The following is a 17553-nucleotide window of genomic DNA, read 5'->3' as shown; positions in this document are numbered from 1 at the left end:
CCACAATGAGTAACAGAACCAAACATTAATGATTAACTATAAATACTAAACATTGTTGCAGATAGCAGTGAATATCTAAGATTATGACCCCAGCATCATGTGCTAAGTTAAGGAAAACAAAAAACAAAAAAGGTATATATATATTAGAGGGAGCGAAAGAGAAAGAAACAATGATAATAAGTGTTGGGTTAGTAAGTAAGTTTTTTAAATATATTGTAAAGGATGTAGCTTTTGCAGTGAAGCACTAATAGTATTACAGTGAAATGAGGGAAACAAATGAAAGATTTTGAGGCATAAATGGCCACTGCCCGTTTAGGCCCCCATTTTTCAGATGCAGTGAGGCATTCAACGTTGTGACTAATGAAATGTGACCACTTTTGTTTTGGGAGCCTTTTATAGCAGCACTGTGAGAATGCAGATAGCGGTTAACTATTATGAAAATTGCTGCCCGTCTGGGGCTTTTTGTAAGATAGACAATATGTCACCTCTTGTCATTTATGTTATCCTTAGTAAGCACATTAGTAAGTGCATTGCTGTGCAGAACTGACAACATCTTTCACATTGAGTTTAGTGTGAGAGGATAAACAACACTGTTCAATATGTATTTGTCCTTTACAGCCCTTCAAATGTCCATGAGGGTGACGCTAGATAGCCTTAGTATTGGAAACTGCTTACCATCACCCCAGTTCACCTGCTGACAACCCACTACTAAACATCAGAAGATGTTCGCCACAAAAACAGAAAAAAATATAAATGGTTTTTGCACATATACAAAACATACTGGCCTTTATGTCATTCAACAATACAATAATCTTCATCGGATGTTTTAATGTTGGGGGTGTGAAATTGTTCAAAATATTTTACCCCTTCAGTGTCAAGTTGTTTTAAAATTAGGTTCTCTTTTGTTTTATTAGATAAGCCTTTGTTCACTATAAGTATGGGCATTGTTATTCTGAATGACTCAGTTCCCATTAGGACAAAACTATTTTTGCTTTGAATGTTCTGGTGTTTACCCAGTCTATGGACCAGGAAATATACCCCAGGAAAATTAAGTCTGTACCACAACAGAGCCACCACAATGCTTAAGCAATTTTTTCTGACATACCACATTTACTCATCCACTGTTTGAGAGTAGGCTGAAGTTTGACTCATCTTACCGTAATTTTTTGTCCACTTCTCAGTTGACTGCTGTCTGTTTTTATTTTTACTGCTTTGCTCACAGAATAACGTTTTTAGCTGTAAGAAAGGCTGACTGTAGCATCTCTCCTCTGAACAAAATGGTCTCAGTGAAACGATATGATCAAAAAAGATCATATACAGTATAATAGTCACCACAGAATGTGTGATTATAGCTGTACAGCTGTAGCTTCTCCAGACTGCTGCTGTGTTTCACTCAGAACTCTGTGCCATGCACCCATGAGCCCACTGCTGTTCCTCATAACACATCAACAAATGAACACATTAAGTAGTCCCTCTCACTAAGACTTCTGCCAAACCTGTGCCAACACAGAGTCCTGCTTTTAGTTTGTGAATATTTAACATATGACAGAAAATGCAGGTCTGAAATATCTTCTCTCTGCTGTGGATTCTTTGCAGAATAAAATGTTACACTGAAAATGTTCTCATACACTCTGAAGTGCATCCCTTGACTTGCAGAATTAAAATTCCCAAAATACTCCCCACAGATTGCATTCATTTCAAGAAGTGTCCCCGACAGACCCTATTTATCATCAGGACAATAGACAAGGTGAGACCTCACAAACAAAGCCCATCTAAGATCAATCTGCTGTAGTGATCCAGTTGGGATTAGGGAGAGGTTGGCAGTATTTTATTTTCTTTAAGAGAAGAAAAAAAATGAAATTGCTGTTTCATCTGGCTCTTATCCCAGCTAACTGCCAAGAAAAATGTAGTCCATTAGTGCATTTATTTTCATAGAAATTTGGATGAAGCACTAACTGAGAAGTTGTACTATACTTCATCACTTCGTGATGTATTTTGCACAGGAGAGGTTTAGGCCTGTTGCAATAAACAGCTGCTCTAAAATACTAAATTTCCAACCTTTTCTTAACACTGACTTTTCATTCTGGCTTATTCACATTTGCAGTTGGTGTGACCAATAAAAAATATCTTTACAATGTAGAAGCTTGCGTTGTACATCTGCAATTCAGTAACGCCAACTTTGTTTTTTCATTCAACACCTTTCAGCGTCACAGAACCTGACGGTGTCAATCCTGTGGGTGGCGCCATTGTATTGATGTTGAGTTCAAGCAGGTCTTGTCCATAGTTGCATATATGTATCAACACAAACAGCAACACAAATAAAGAGTTTCTTCAAAATGCTAGAATTGCAGTGTTTCATACACTTTTTAAGTGTATTTTAAAAAGGAGAAGGATAAATAAAGAGATAAACTGTTGGATAAGTGTTTTTCCTAATAAACTAATTTCAATATGCTGATAAATATATATGATATACATAACCATGCTGCTATAAGGTAAGAATGCTCAAAGTCCAAACAGTTTGACTCTGATTTCTGAAGCCAACAGCCATGGGAGCCATTCACAAATCACTGTTATGAACAGAAGCATTCCTCTGTCCTCTAGGGTATATAAGGCTTCATTTGGTTTGCCTCTATGATATATGTAGGGGCCAAGAAGTCATTTAGCTTTCAATTTATTAGGCTAGTGATTTATGCATGCTGCAAAGGTGCTGGTGGTGTCTCCAAGACCACCATCCTTCTCTTTACCCTCCTCCTCATTCTCATTGCACCGTAATAATTTGGTAATAGATGATGTGAGAGAGGAGGAAGTTCAGAAATTAGAAAAGTTAGAAAAAAAAGGACAAGGGTATACAGTTTCAATGGCTGCACTTCATTTATCACTGGTGTTCTAACCACTCAGTAAAGGATTAAATGCTGAGACCACAGCAACCTGTACTATGGTTGGAGTTCACATACATTAAGAAAAAGAAACCCTAGCACCGACAACACAATTCTTGCTGAAAATCAGATGGTGATTTGATTTAGTCCATCAACTACAACAGCTTTTTAAAATAAGAAATATAATTTGCCTTTGTCACACATACTAATGCATAATATGCCTGAAAACAAAGTTGTTCCAAATTGTTCATATCACACTGTTGCCATTTTGTAAACCTGTTCTGGTCTGTATGTTTCCAGTTTTAGCTGAAAATGTTTGTGGTGTGTTACAAGGTGTCGATTGTTGCCCAGAGTTCAATGCCTTTCTGCTGACTAACAGCCTGCCTGGAGCCTCTTCCCATGGCCACCGCTGGGAAGGAGGAAGCTCTGTTACTAAATGACTCACAGGGAAAAAAACAACCTGAAGTGTTTGGCAGCATTTGGACCGACTTTGTGAGTAATCACATCCACATCCTTGGACACCTCGCTTTGCTCTCACTCTCACTTTTTCCATCAACCAACCTCACAGAAACTAAGTTTCGTCATGGCACAACACTGCGATAGAGATTAAGGAAAATGGGACACAAATAAGCCCCAATATTCTTGATAAACATCTGAGAAAGCATCTGCACCTCAGACCACAACAAAGTCCCTGAGTTACTTAGATTACTTGCAGTCAGTGGAATGATGGTAATGTCTTTCTCCAGCTCCCCCTGTTAGGAGACTGGTTTATTTTTGTTGATGTGATCACATCCTATTTGCGTAAGAAGTTTTGTCAGGTGTACCATGATGGTGTGGGGGAGGTGCAAAACCGGGTCTGCTGACAGGTCAGATGTACCAACCATGACACTCCCAGTTCTTCAGTTATCTAAAAAACAGATGGAAGAGGACTGGGAACGAGACTTGGGAATGGATTGCAGCCCAACATTTTAATAACAAGCACTTCACTATTGGTCCTCTAGTAATCATTGTCTTCCCAAAAAGTGCAACAATCTCCGAACACAAGTTCTATCAACAGATTGTGTTCCATCCTCAAATCTCAGGCCCGCTTAGCAATCACAAACTATTCAAGGAAGGTTAAGTAAAGGTAAACTGGACTTGGTGGAAAGAACTTCAAGACGCTTTGCTATATCTAACTATGACCTGGGTGACTGAGAATCTTCACAGACATTATAAACTATTGGCTTTCACATAAACTATTACTCTGAATACCTTTAGTGTACCAGTTGTGGAAGAAGTATTCGCATGCTTAATTTAAGCAAAAGTAAATAGAGCAATGTAAAAATACTCCTTTATAAGTAAAGGTCTTGCAAAAGCCTGTAAGTCTATAAGTATTATCAGCAAAGAAAACTTACAGTAATTCAACGTAAAAGTATTTGTTTTGCAGACAAAAATGCCCCCCGTGAGTGATATATTAATATATATTGCATTATTCGATTGTTAATACTGACATATCAGTGTGTAAGCAGCATCTCAACACTAGTTTTAACTACTTTTACTGGGAACAAGATAAATCTGAGTGGTCGTGAAGTTATTATTGGGGTAGGACAGAGGAAAAAAAGGAAGTTCTGATACACAGATCTGTCTTCTCTGTATCTTTGCCTTTTTTGTTGAATATTGGCCTGAACATTTATTTTAATGAAACCGTAAGAGACGTTAACAGGGGAAATCAGACACCACCTTTCATACATAAAGGTTATTGCAATTCAAAGTGCTTCACATATGACTGATAAGTTAAAATAGCTTTTTTTGCAAAGGGGAACAAGACAAAGGGCTGGGAAACGTTGATTAATCTTTAATAATGTTTTTTTCATGTTGATTCTTAATCTGTAACTAGTAATAACAGCGTAGCCATCAAATAAATATAGTGGACTAAAAAGTTAAATATTTCTCTCTCAAATATAGTGGAGGGTACAATTGCATAACAAGAAAATATTACACCTCAAAATTGTAATTGACAGTTCACACCACAGCCACTGCTGCTTATTCCCCTTACCTGCTGTTACTTCAAGAATGTCCAGCAGATGGTGAGAACAGCCATAGGGTGCAGGTGTCTATACTTCACAACAGCAGTAATGTCTTTAACAGATTTGAACCCTCAGTATCTGACTGAAGCTTGCACAATCCACCTTCACTTTATCATAACAGCTCTGTAAGTCATCCTGATGAGAAGTTATCTACTGTTGATAATACTGATGAGGAAATCAATCTGTTTTGTGAAAATGAAATCAAAACCTCAATTATAATTAATTATAGTCCTCTTAATGCGTGTGCTATTCTAACTGGAAACATTAAAGGTGATAATCAATGTGAATAACACATTGAAGAGATCCCCAGCTGGGTGGTCATGATCACACAACACACATTCATGAGTAAAAGTAAACACCACCCTGAGAGCAAAAAAAAAAAGCATAAAATCTATATTCAGCCGAGATAAATCCGTCAAAGAAGAGTGTCTTCTTGGCTAATTTCTGTCAACCAAGAGGGAGAACAAGCGGAGCTGAAGGGTTCCCATTCCAAAAACAACATAGCTGGAGAGGTAGCCTATTGTGTCCTGACAGATTGGTCTGACTGAAGGAGGAGGAGGAGGTCGCCTCTAACTGACACACAGGGAGGAGCAGAGGTGAGCAGAAATCTGGGGGAGATGGGAACACAGCTGCAGTTCAGAAGAGAGTTAGTGTCGTTACTACCTTACATAATTTAGAATTGACTGCCTGCAAAGGTTGTTTGAGTGTCTCTGAATTTATTGTGCTGTATGCGTGTGGGGCTGAAAGGTACATAACTTGACTGAAAGTAATGGCAAAACCATAAACCATCACATTTATCTCCTCTATCTATCTATCTATCTATCTATACAGATAAGTAGTCGGCGTGATCCTCCCCACTCTTCCTCTGTTTTTTGTTTTTTTTGGCAAAGGATGGGAGACCCTCCTTATGTCCTGATCACTCTCTGAGGTCCTTGCACCCCGCCCCCACACCTCTGCCCATCATCCCCCTGTACGCTATTCATCCTCGTGTGCAGCTGGAGCACTCTGTTTGACCTCCCCTCTCCTCACAGAGTCCTTATTAACAGGGACTGTGGTAGGACTCCACGCAGCACTTGTGGTTAGAGTGAAGAACCACACTGGACTACTGACATTATGCTCATCACTTACATAAGTCTATGTGACATGGCATGTTACGCTGCTTTCCACCATGTGCTCTGCCAGGGTTATTTCGCTGGGCTTTGAGCCACAGACAGAGATAAAGACACTGCTGTTGAATTCCCAGAAGTTAGTTCTTCTTTATTCTTTCATATTAGGAGCATGAGTGATGACATTCCAGCAAGGTGGTCTGTGCCAAGTAATCTTGCCAGATATGCTCAGTATATGAAATAATAAAAGGAGAAGTCGCTCATGGGAATGTGACAGCAGTGCATTTTTGGATGCAGGGGGAAAAACTCCCTTTCACAGATACCATCATTTGCAGTGAGCGTTTTGTAAGCAGGAATGGTTTTAGAGCAGCATCCTTGGTAACACATCTTCAATTAAAGGGTCAGGTTATCGTCTGTACAGTGCAGTCATTAAGTATCAGGAAAGACAGATTTCTTTTTTGTGTTAGCACTCTCTTCCCTCAGCACATTTAATCTGAAACTGAAAAGCAACAACTGTGAAATTAAAGTGCAGACAGCCAGCTTTTGTTCAAGGGCATTTGCGTCCACATCAGATGAACTGTGTAGGATTTGTAACCTGTTTTATATAAATGTAATATGTACATTTCAACGGGGCTATTTCATCAGCAGAAAATAATTCCAATAAAAACAGTTGCCAGAGAGGTCTGTGGATTATCAAGAGTAACTGGGGCATTGTTTCTGGAAAGACATGCCGCTGTTGAGTTTCATCAGTGTTATTTTTCAATGTTATGAGCACCACAAACAAAATTCCATTGTATCATGGTGGCGTCATGCGTCCGTCCAGAACAGACACGTCAAACTTCAGCATATAAAACCAAAACAATGTGCATAGACACTACTAGCTCTGAAGTTGTTGTTGTTAGTTCAGTGAAATGATCCTAAACTGTAACACTGTTCACTGCACACGTGCAGCAATAGCTAGTACTGTTCACTCCACTGTATATTCCTATTTAACAGGCCTTTTAGTGTATGTGGACATCTTTATTACACAAAGTAATCTATGCATTATACAATATCCTGATATTTCTAGAACTCGGTTTGTCTACCCTCATTGATATAATATGGGGTAGACAAAATATTAGAAACACCTCTCAGTGTAGCACAATACAATTCAACAGCACCACAAACTACAGCCTCCAAAATTATGTTGAATTAACGTCTCTCTAAAAATGTATTATAATCTTCATAAAAGTAGAGTTTATTGCAGGACTGTTACATCAGGCAGTATCAATTTTAGCAAGGTGTATTCAATTTAGTGTATTTCTCACCTATGTAATGTTACAGATTTCCTTGTGAGCTACACATAGTCACGGTATCTCTTAACTCACAGTAGCACCTGTCAAGCTCCTGTAATCCGACCAAAATACGATAAAGCTACTGTAACTTTGTGAAGAGATATTTTCATGGCTCAGTGCATGGGTCAGTCCACTGGTGTCTGTGCTGCAGCAGCCAGAGTGAACGTGTGTGGTCTGCTGCGTGGCAGCGGGCTGTATAGGCAGTAGAAGGCATGACTCAGAAGTCTTGAGGTTTAAGATTTAGCAATGGTGAGGGCACAAAATGTATGAGCTGATGTTCATCGCATAGTCGTCATTGACAGGAAGTAAGGTTATGTGGGTTTAAAGTAGAATTCTGTGATTCTCCAGGATCTTGATTTTATTTAATACATGGCATTGTGTTGTTGTTGTTGTTGTTGTTGTTGTGGGAGTGAAGTTGGACAAGCGAAACACTTTCTCAAGCCCTTGGAGGAAGCCCTGAGTTTGTTTTTTTTGTGTGTGGGGGGGGGGTGGGGGGTGGGGGTATGAGCTGATGGGTCAGTCCACTGGTGGGGGGTTAAACAGAGATTATACTACTGGGATGCCAGTTCTTCCACAGACCCCACATCGACCTGAACTTCCAAGCTGTGAAAACATACTGGAGGTTTGTTAGTTCTTAGTGGCTAATAAGGTGTCATTGTGCGGTAGAGCTGTCTGATATCCCACAGAGTCATTAGGCCAACATGAACAGATTTAACAGAACATCTATTGCACTTCCCGCACGTGCACATACACATGTACACCTCTTCATGCACATGATCTGCCTTTCCTTTTACAAAAGTCAATACTTTTATGAGATAAGATTCCAGGAATGGGCAGGCTTCACTCACTTTTCTCTGACAAGGTTAAATTGTGCTCTGCTACAGGAATACCGACTTGAAACCACGATTAGAACCTGCAACATCAAAGCACTCCGCTTTCAAAGGCTTTCTTTTACAGCAAACTTCAGGAGTCCTGGCTCCTATGTGTCCAGACAGCTTATAAAGGGCTGTTTTCATCCTCACCTCCCAATTCAACGCCCCAGATCCTCTCTCACCACCACTGGACTGCTGTTATCAGAAATCCCCCTGACATGATGTCTGGATTTCTCCACAGAATGGGACATTTTGAGACTGTTGCTGAGGAAAAAATGCAATCATCCAACTCTGTCGTTTGACCTTGTTAGTCCCGAGGGTTTATTAAAGCCTATCTGGGACTGCTCTTTGAAGAACGCACCCCTGTCTTTTCTCATCCCATGCAGTTGATCCATCTCGGCAAGCTGGCACTGGACTCGTTGCAGCTAAACTTTAATGGAGTGAGCATGAATATCACTGTCAATTGTGGGAGCCTCGTACATATGGAGGACTGTGGTTTGTTATTTCAATAGATACGAGTAGGCTGATAGAGAAACACTGCCTTCCAGGGCTCGAGCAGAGAAAATAGACAGGTCTCTGTGGATCTGGCTCTGGCTCAGGACTTAGTGAGTGAGAGCCTGAGTTGTGTCTGCCTTGATGTGACCTCGGGGAGGGGTGGTTAATGACGTTCTGGGGTCACTCATGACTGGTGTGTCAAGTTGCATGAGTCAGTAATATACACTTGACTTTATCATAACACCCACTCATTGCTCATTGATAAGGACAAAGGCTTTCTTCATCTGTTAGTAGCCACTGCTCCAGGCTGAGTAGACAACAATGTCCGGTAAATCAAGCTGAAAAACAATCAATGCTGTTTATCTCCTCTTCATGTTCTTGTAATTGTCAGTCCCTGACACTCTCTAATTGACTGATGAAGGTTTTGTCTTTATTAAAGATCAACACTGGAGGAGTTGTCCTGTGATGACATCATATTCGTGGTAGTGAGAAGCAGCTGTGTTTTGTCAGAGTCACTTCAGCAGCAAAGAGCTGAACTCCGCAGAGCAATCTGCCAAGAAATGTAAATGTGGCGTGGGTGTAAATACTGGCTTTTGCATTATTGTTATTTTTTAAATAGGGGATGATGGTGTGTCCTTATGGCCTAGGGGTCTGAGATGCTGACCAGGCAATCCTAAAGCTCAACTGACATGTGCAGGCGAGGAAGGCAGCCAACAGGCTCCTCTATGAAAAAAAATCTGAAATTCAATAAAGTGTAATCATAAATATCAGTTAAGAGGAAAAAAACAAAACAAAACAAAACAAAAACAAGAGCAGGTAAAAGAAAAAAGGAAACAACCTGTCATCCCCCCTTATTCGCCCTCATCTCTTTACTGTGGACAACCCTATATATACAGATACAGATAAATGCACTTTACTAACAAAATACTATCTTACAGGTAAACATCCTCTATTGAAAATGTAACTTAAGCAAAAAAACATGTATTACAAAAAATGCTTAAAATATTAAAGGTGCTGTAGTGCAGAGGTGGAGCTAACTTGAACTGCTTCACTGGGTATTTTAATCTAAAACAATGTATCATAACTGATAAACTGATCATAGTTTTTGTATGATTTTTTTTTTTATCTGAAAAGTAACCAGTAACTACAATTAATATTAATGTAGTGGGGTAAAAACAACATATTTTCCTCTGAAATGTAGTAGCATCAAAAAGTGTTAAATATACTCAAGCAGTACATTAGTTTTTATTTTAATTTTAAAGAAGCCGCAAAACAAACTGTTAAGATTAAGTAAAAGCTACTCACCTGCCACTTTTGTTATAAGATACAGCAGGGAAAATGATGGCAAAACATTCAGACAAAGGTGTCTGCTTACCTGTGAGGTGCAGCAGGTAGAGTGTGGCGCGTGCTGGGATCAGGACCATGGACAGGGCCACCACACAGGTATACTCACCTTGAAGCGGTTTGAGCTGCTCTTTCATGAAGTTTAGCGTAGGTTCAATCAGGAACACTATCCTACTTCTTTGTATAAATATGGGCGTTTACTCTTCCAAACAGATTTCGCAACGATCTCCATCAGCCAATCATATTGTAGCTGTCAAACTTTCAATCTGTTCTCCTCTCGGCTGGTGTCAGCTGTCATTTCATTATGAATCACTGCAACTCTCCTCCACCGTATTCACCTCCAGTTTTACCACATCCAGTACCCAGGTCTGAGCTCACCATATCCATCCAAGTCTCAGCCATTCTCTCATCCCATCCCCCTTGCCAGTGTCTAGACTCCACCAGGGGGTTATCCCACACAATGCACAGCTTCACTACCCCTTAAAATATGATGACGTCATGATGGGGTCTAATCGACTCTTCACATTATTATCATGCATATATCATTAAATATTGTTTACTCCGAATGAAGTCTTTCTTGATTGTAATGGGTTTTCTTCAGTCAACGTCAACATCCCCATATACAGGTACATAAGCCTATGTGCCAGTTCTAAACTTGAAGTTATGAAATTTCCCATTTATTTTGTCACTGAGTGATATAACTGAAGGAGCATGCATTTCTGAGCCTTAAAATGTAATAAATGTGGCTATTTCTTTAAAGTAAAGTAAAATGTGAATGTTTCATTCAAAAAGACACACTTAAACAAGCATGTGTGCTTCCCCTGGAACAATACTTCAGTCTCAGGCGCTCCACAAGGATGTAAATGGATGTTCACTGGTGTTGTGACCTCTGACCCCGACTGCCCCCCTGTTTCCTGAACCAGATGCTGCTCCTGTGGACCACAGTCTTCTCAACCTAAACAAAGTAATCCTCCACTAAACAAGATGGATATTGTATCACCAACCTAGTAAATACCAGAGGGTCTTAAACATGAAGCTGCCCTCTCTCTTCATCTCTGACTAGAACCAACAGGAGAGAATCATCACTTCTTGGATTGTTTTATGTATGAACAAAGAAATGCAAACTTTATCTTAGTTTTACAAACGTTTTGTGGTATTTTACAATATACATAAAAAACATGCCCTCTTGTGGGGGATATAATTAGAGCATGCAGCAGTCCTCCAAGGAAAAGTCTGAAGAGCTGCAGTACTGGCTGCATGTCAAAAATGTAAGATTGGCATCATATGTTGCCTATATGAAAGTCCTTTGATCTCACTTGATTTAAGTAAGACTAGATGGAAACGTAAATCCCACGTGCCTGTAGGTTAGGCCTCCAGAGATGTGCCAAGGTTGCATAATACTTGTTTTTTTTTAAAAGAAGTGTCATCTCATACAGTTGCTGCATACTATAGCAAACATATAGCAGCAGTCATTTGAAGTGGCAATATCTTATTGGGATGCCGATGGATGGATGAAGGATTACAAAATACGCGTTGTTTGCTCTCAGTCCTGCACGAAAAGCTATTAGGCTTACAACATGTTATTTTCAATTATTTTTGTCTGATATTTATTTTATTTTCGAAGTCCCTTTTGCATATACGTAATAAGGCAATTTACTGCTCGATTTCCCCTCACTTATGTGAACTTTATTACAAGAAAATGTAGAGATTATTTCATCTAATGAAAATCAAATTGGAGTCCTAATGACTAATATTATAACAATCTTCTGCTTGCTTTTGTAATAATACTGTAATGATGTGAGATTATAGCGCTACCCAGTTATCTTTTCCAGCTTTGTATCAGGAGGGTTTCTGATAGTTCCACAGATGCTCCCACCCCTCGCCTCACGTAATTCATCTTCTTGGCCAATCCTGTCCCACCCCAAAAAAAGTTTACGCCATGCAGCCTATAAGAACTGCCTAAGCTTCTCAAGTATCGGAAAAGGCTTGTCCTCCCAGGAACCCATCTATGGATACTTTGGTGTCTTCAAAGCCAGACAGACCTACAGGTGGACTAATTCTGTGACTTCATGAGAGGGGAATAATTTTGGGGGGGGACACTTTCAGGCTGCCATCTACCCAAGTGGAGATGTCTGAGGAAAATCTGGGGGAAGAGTCGGGCAGCTCCCCTGTCTCTCCTGTGGACAGCCTGAGCAACAGCGAGGGGGAGTTGGACAGACAGCCGAAGAGATGTGGGAGGAAGAGGAGAACGAGCAGGAAAAACGGGGAGGACTCAGATAGCCCGACCCCTGGGAAAAGAGGGAAGAAGTCCAGCAGCAGCAGCCCCCAGTCTTTCGAGGAGCTCCAGTCGCAGCGGGTCATGGCCAACGTCCGGGAGCGACAGAGGACGCAGTCTCTCAACGAGGCGTTCGCCGCTTTGCGGAAAATTATCCCCACTTTGCCCTCGGACAAACTCAGCAAAATACAGACCCTAAAACTCGCAGCCAGATACATCGACTTCCTCTACCAGGTGCTGCAGAGCGACGAGCTGGACTCCAAAATGGCAAGTTGTAGTTATGTGGCTCATGAGAGACTGAGCTACGCCTTCTCTGTATGGAGGATGGAGGGCGCTTGGTCCATGTCAACATCTCACTAGCACCTGGAGAAATTATGCCCTAAATGGTACGCTAGATTTTCAACTAAACCAGGCCTTAAAGTGTGGGGAAATGAACTCACTAGAAAATGTTTATTTAATTTTTTAATGGCTGCACTGTGGTGTAATGCAACCGCAAGCAGCGATATTTTGTATACTTCTATGCACAGTTTAGTGATAATGAATGCCTTGTCTAACCCACAGGTGACTGCTGATTCTACGAATGACATTCTGACGGGACAAGTCTGGAGTCCAATGCTGGATACATGGGATCACTCTATTTAAACCAAAGACGACAGAAACTCTGGGGAACATTCTGCAGAGCCCAGGGACTTGCAGCCGTGTTTTGTTTGTTTTTTTGTTAGCTCCAATCACCCCAATTCTGGTGTGTTTTCATGTTGTTGACGACGAATGTTGAAAAAATCATGTGTTTTTGTTTTTTTAAGAAAACAAATGTTTTAAAATGCATGCCTTTGGACTTATTTCTGTGGAGGTCAAAGTGCATTATTGAAGCAGTTGTCTCAGTTTTTGGTGTGAGACTGTCAACTGGTGGTGTAGCTCACATTATAGGCAGACTGTGTGGATCTAACCTGTGCAACAAAAAAATATTTTCAGAATACTTTTATTTATTTATTGGTGAAACGTGTTACAAGGAGGAAAAGATCATGTGTCTGAAATACAAATACATTCCTATTTTTTATTATCGTTTTTTGTAAATGTTTGTAAATGTTTTTGCATTAAAGAAAATGAAGATGAAAGTAATTGCCTTTTGACTTTTAACTTTTTTATCAATCGAATTGAAATGTTAACAACAGATAGCTGAGGAGGCCAAAGTTAAAATTAAAATACACTGAAATCCCGTGGACTATAATACTTCACATCAGATTTAATGACAAAAGCTTTCACTGTATCGCCAGTCACGTGGGAAAACAGATGGAGTTATCATTGGCACAAGCAAAAGTGTCGGGGAAACATGCAGCTATTTTTTTATATATTGTAACACATCCAAAAAGAAGAAAAACAATTCAGGGTTTATAATTTCCCCCCATCATTCATAACTAAAACTATTCAAACAAAGTCCAGTATCAACACATCAGTTTAACGTGAGAAAAAAGGTTTTTTGCTGCAAAAGGGAAAAAAATCTGGTGTAGATAAAAAAAAAAACAAAGTCGGTCTGCATAAACTAAGTTAAAATTCCATTTTAATTAAAATTTTAAAAGCCTCATGCAGTCTCCAGTTTCCCTCTCCTCTCTCTTTTCCTGAATTTGTTTACCGTTGGATTAAGGATTGGACCTGAAGCTCACCATTAAAAGTAAATAACTTGGGTCATGTTAACCTGCTGTTGGGCCCACGCTACAGTCTCTCTTCTGACATAAACAGCAAAGCAGTTAAGTGTTGACATTTTGTCAATGAAGAGATCAAACTAACAATGCTCTCTTCTATATTGTTGTTATTGCAGCATAGCAGTGCATGCCCTATCTAAATTCACGATGACAAAATCAAACAATGCAATCATATATCGGATTGTTTTGCCTACTGGATGGGCAATAATCCCTAATGATTTTGCAGATCTGCAGCGCAGCAGAATAAGCAATAGACTTTTTGTTTTCGCGCACATCGAGCAAAGGAATCCCGATTATTGTCACTAAATAAATCTTTCATACTGTTATCGTGCTGTGATTGATCTCAGTGATCTGCTGGGAAAGTGTTGCTCACTGTCCAAATCAAAGTGTGTGCCCGTTTGAAGGTGTGTAATTGGCTTGCGAGGCATGTATGGAATTCCCAGATGTCTATGAAATTTAAGGAGGCCGTGAAGGTAAAGGCTGTGGGTCTGTACATAGAGGCTATTCTCACTGAAAGTTTTGAGGGGGAAATGCTTCACACAGTTTAGATCAATAAACAGCTTTTCTTGAACCTTTTACAGTTGATGGGTTTTCACTCAGTAGGCTACAAGATAAATAAGCAGGGGCTACAGTAAATATGAGCTGTAACTTATTCGTGCCATGTATCAAAGCTTTCCTACTTTAAAACAATTTTAAATTATATTCAGCCTCTACGCTATGCAATAGGGCTTAAATAAGTTTCCTCTCCCTTTTTTCAGGAGAGAGGAGTTGGCAATTGACACGATGCAGAGGCACAGAATGAAACCTATTTAGAACAGATGTTAGTATTTTTTAAAAAGTCACGTGAAATGAGCAGATGTTCAGACTGTGCAGAGGCTCGCCGTGTAGTGCATTACTCTGCAGAGTGAGAGCTTGGAGGAACTTTGCTTCCACACAGACACGGACTGTGAGTCTTTGGTCCTACATTCAGATCATCCAGTATGTTTGATTCAAATGGATTTATAAAAGGGCCACCTGCAGGGAGTTCTATGGATCTGACTGACCGCGCTGAGACAAAGGTAGGCTGCAAGGAAAAGGTAGATGGTCTGTAAAACTTGAGTGTATAAAATGTTGACTCATAGAATAGGCAATTTGGTAGTAAGATGAAATAAGAAGAGCAGGATGTTTTTTTAAGCTTCCAATCTATACTAACGGGCCTACTGCCGTTGAAGTGTCAGGCTTTTAAACGAAGTGTAGGCTATTCTCTCTCTCTCTGTCTGTCTCTCTCTCTCTGTCTGTCTCTCTCTCTCTGTCTGTCTCTCTGTGTGTGTGTGTGTGTGTGTGTGTGTGTGTGTGTGTGTGTGCGTGTGTTTGTGGGGAGGGAGGAGGCTTAATGGTGGGGAGAAACGGAGAAGAATTTATCATCCAGCTATTGGGAGACAAAAGAAATGCATGACACATATTACCCTGTGACTAAGCATATACCAGAACTGTTGTGACAGATATGGACGATAAGTCCAATTTTAAAAATGACTAAATTGACAGCACTCTCAAATTACATTTAAAAAAATTTGTCCATTTATTTATTTATAATTTATTATAATTAACACGTTTCTAAATGACTAATTTGCTGTGATATCTTTCTGCAGCTTATTATAAACATAGAACTGCCATAATGTTGATGTTTTAAATACTTGATTTAAACGTATAACAACTATTATTATTATTATTATTATCATCATTATTATCATTATCATTACTGTTTAATTAATTTATTAATATAAAAGGTTCTTAACATTTTACTAGGCTATAGTAATGGGCGCCTGCATGGCGCAAAAAATTACAATTATTCTCTGGATTTGTTTTGATAATGAAATCTCACGGTTTTGTAACCAAATATAGCAGTTCATTCACATGCAGCTCACTGGTGATATATCATGTGAGGCAGGTAACTCATAAATTATTCTGCAAAAACAGATTTATGATTTTGGCCTCCAAATTTTGCCTCTTTTTATTTATTTCAAGTGTTTTCCTGTACCAGGTTGAAAAACATAGTTGCATTTACTTTTTTTTTCATTAATTAAATCTTTATTTGGTCAGTTTTTTAAAGGGATATTGAAACTGAAAGAAATTTTGTGTAACTGATTATTTATAAGAACAATGCATTTATTCTGGACAACTTAAGTTTGTTTTATGTTGTTACATTAAAATTTTATTTCTGAGCTCCACAGGACAGAACAGGTGCAGACTTTACTGCCAGTTCCATAATTATAAGTGAAATTCCAGATTTTCCATTTTACGTCTCAGTCAGAAATGAAAAGTCCTCTAGTTGGTAATCAAATGTCAGGGCCACACACAGTTTCATCCACACCTTAACAATGCATCAGAAAGTGAATATTAAAGCCATGAGTACTTAAGTTGCATGGAGATAAGATCAGAGCACAGGACTGCACTTGAGGCAAGGAAACCGAGGAGAGGCTAAACAGAAACAGACAGCTGCATCTGGAGTCTGTTGATTATTGAATACATTAACATCTATAATGCAGCTCTTTGTTGAGAGGATTTTAATTTGCTACACATGTGAAAAGTCAGATCAGTTGTTGTCCACAAAAAAAGAGTTAAAACAAGTTGAAAGCAGCCACATTGTGAACAGTTGACTTCATATGGATCAACACATCTGTGCCAGATGTTATGAACATTTTTTTTTTTTGATGCAGTAATATATGGAAACTCTGACATTGGTGTGTGATTGCATTTACAGTACTAACATTGAGTCTGTACCTGTATTGTGAAAAGTTGCAGCAGGTTAAACAACAGAGGAACTTCATTTAAAGAAATATTTGATTGGAAATGTGATATGAATATAAAAACTAGATTGTAATCCATGAATTTTGTATATCTCTGAGCAAATGGCAGATATATGAGTACCTGTGGGGTCTGCTGACCTATACTGCTGTTGAAAATGAGCAGCTACCTGCAGCTGTGTATACTATTTTTTCACATGACAGCACCATGGGATCAGGCATTCGATTATGAAAAACTGTGTGTCAAAGAATTTGACATTTTTACATTTCCATCCCTTTCACATCGGGTCACTGCAAAGAAGGAAGACAATAACAATAATTTGCACAACCATTTTATAATTTTTTACCGGTTTTGGTTTAAACATTTGTTTGTATTCGTTTGTATCTTGGCCAGGACGCTCGAAAGGATATTTTCAATCTCAGTGAGCCTTTCTTGGTTAAATGAAGGTTTGATAATAATAATAATAATAATAATAATAATAATAATAATAATAATAATAATAATAATAATAATAATAATAATAATAATAATAATAAACATTTAAAAAACACAAAAGTGCAACCGTAGACACTTTTATTAAGCTCAGTGTGCAATTCCTTGCACACTGAGATGGAGACCCGCTTTTTAAAAAAAGGGCCACAGGACCAAATGTGACCAAAACTTGGCTGAAAGTTTGAAGACATTTTAAAAATTCAGAATGT

General features: G+C 39.1%; 1 protein-coding gene across 2 annotated transcripts; it reads left to right on the top strand.

Moving 5' to 3' along the window:
* The first annotated feature begins 12076 nt into the window (after window positions 1–12076).
* twist1b (twist family bHLH transcription factor 1b) lies at window positions 12077–13487 on the top strand. 2 transcript variants are annotated; one of them, XM_038711686.1, is made up of 2 exons: window positions 12077–12635; window positions 12930–13487. In XM_038711686.1, the coding sequence occupies exons 1-2, from the start codon at window positions 12222–12224 to the stop codon at window positions 13008–13010; spliced, it is 495 nt and encodes a 164-aa protein (XP_038567614.1). In that variant the 5' UTR covers window positions 12077–12221; the 3' UTR covers window positions 13011–13487. The 2 variants fall into 2 exon arrangements, with proteins under 2 accessions (XP_038567614.1, XP_038567613.1); XM_038711685.1 differs by having other exon boundaries at window positions 12078–12754.
* The last annotated feature ends 4066 nt before the right edge of the window (window positions 13488–17553 follow it).

This window comes from Micropterus salmoides, unplaced genomic scaffold (assembly GCF_014851395.1).
Source record: "Micropterus salmoides isolate LMB-PRFRI ecotype aquatic unplaced genomic scaffold, ASM1485139v1 Ms_hic_scaffold_11, whole genome shotgun sequence".
Taxonomy (NCBI): domain Eukaryota; kingdom Metazoa; phylum Chordata; class Actinopteri; order Centrarchiformes; family Centrarchidae; genus Micropterus; species Micropterus salmoides.
The sequence above is the reverse complement of the archived record's forward strand: the minus strand, read 5'-3'. Positions and strand labels throughout refer to the sequence as shown.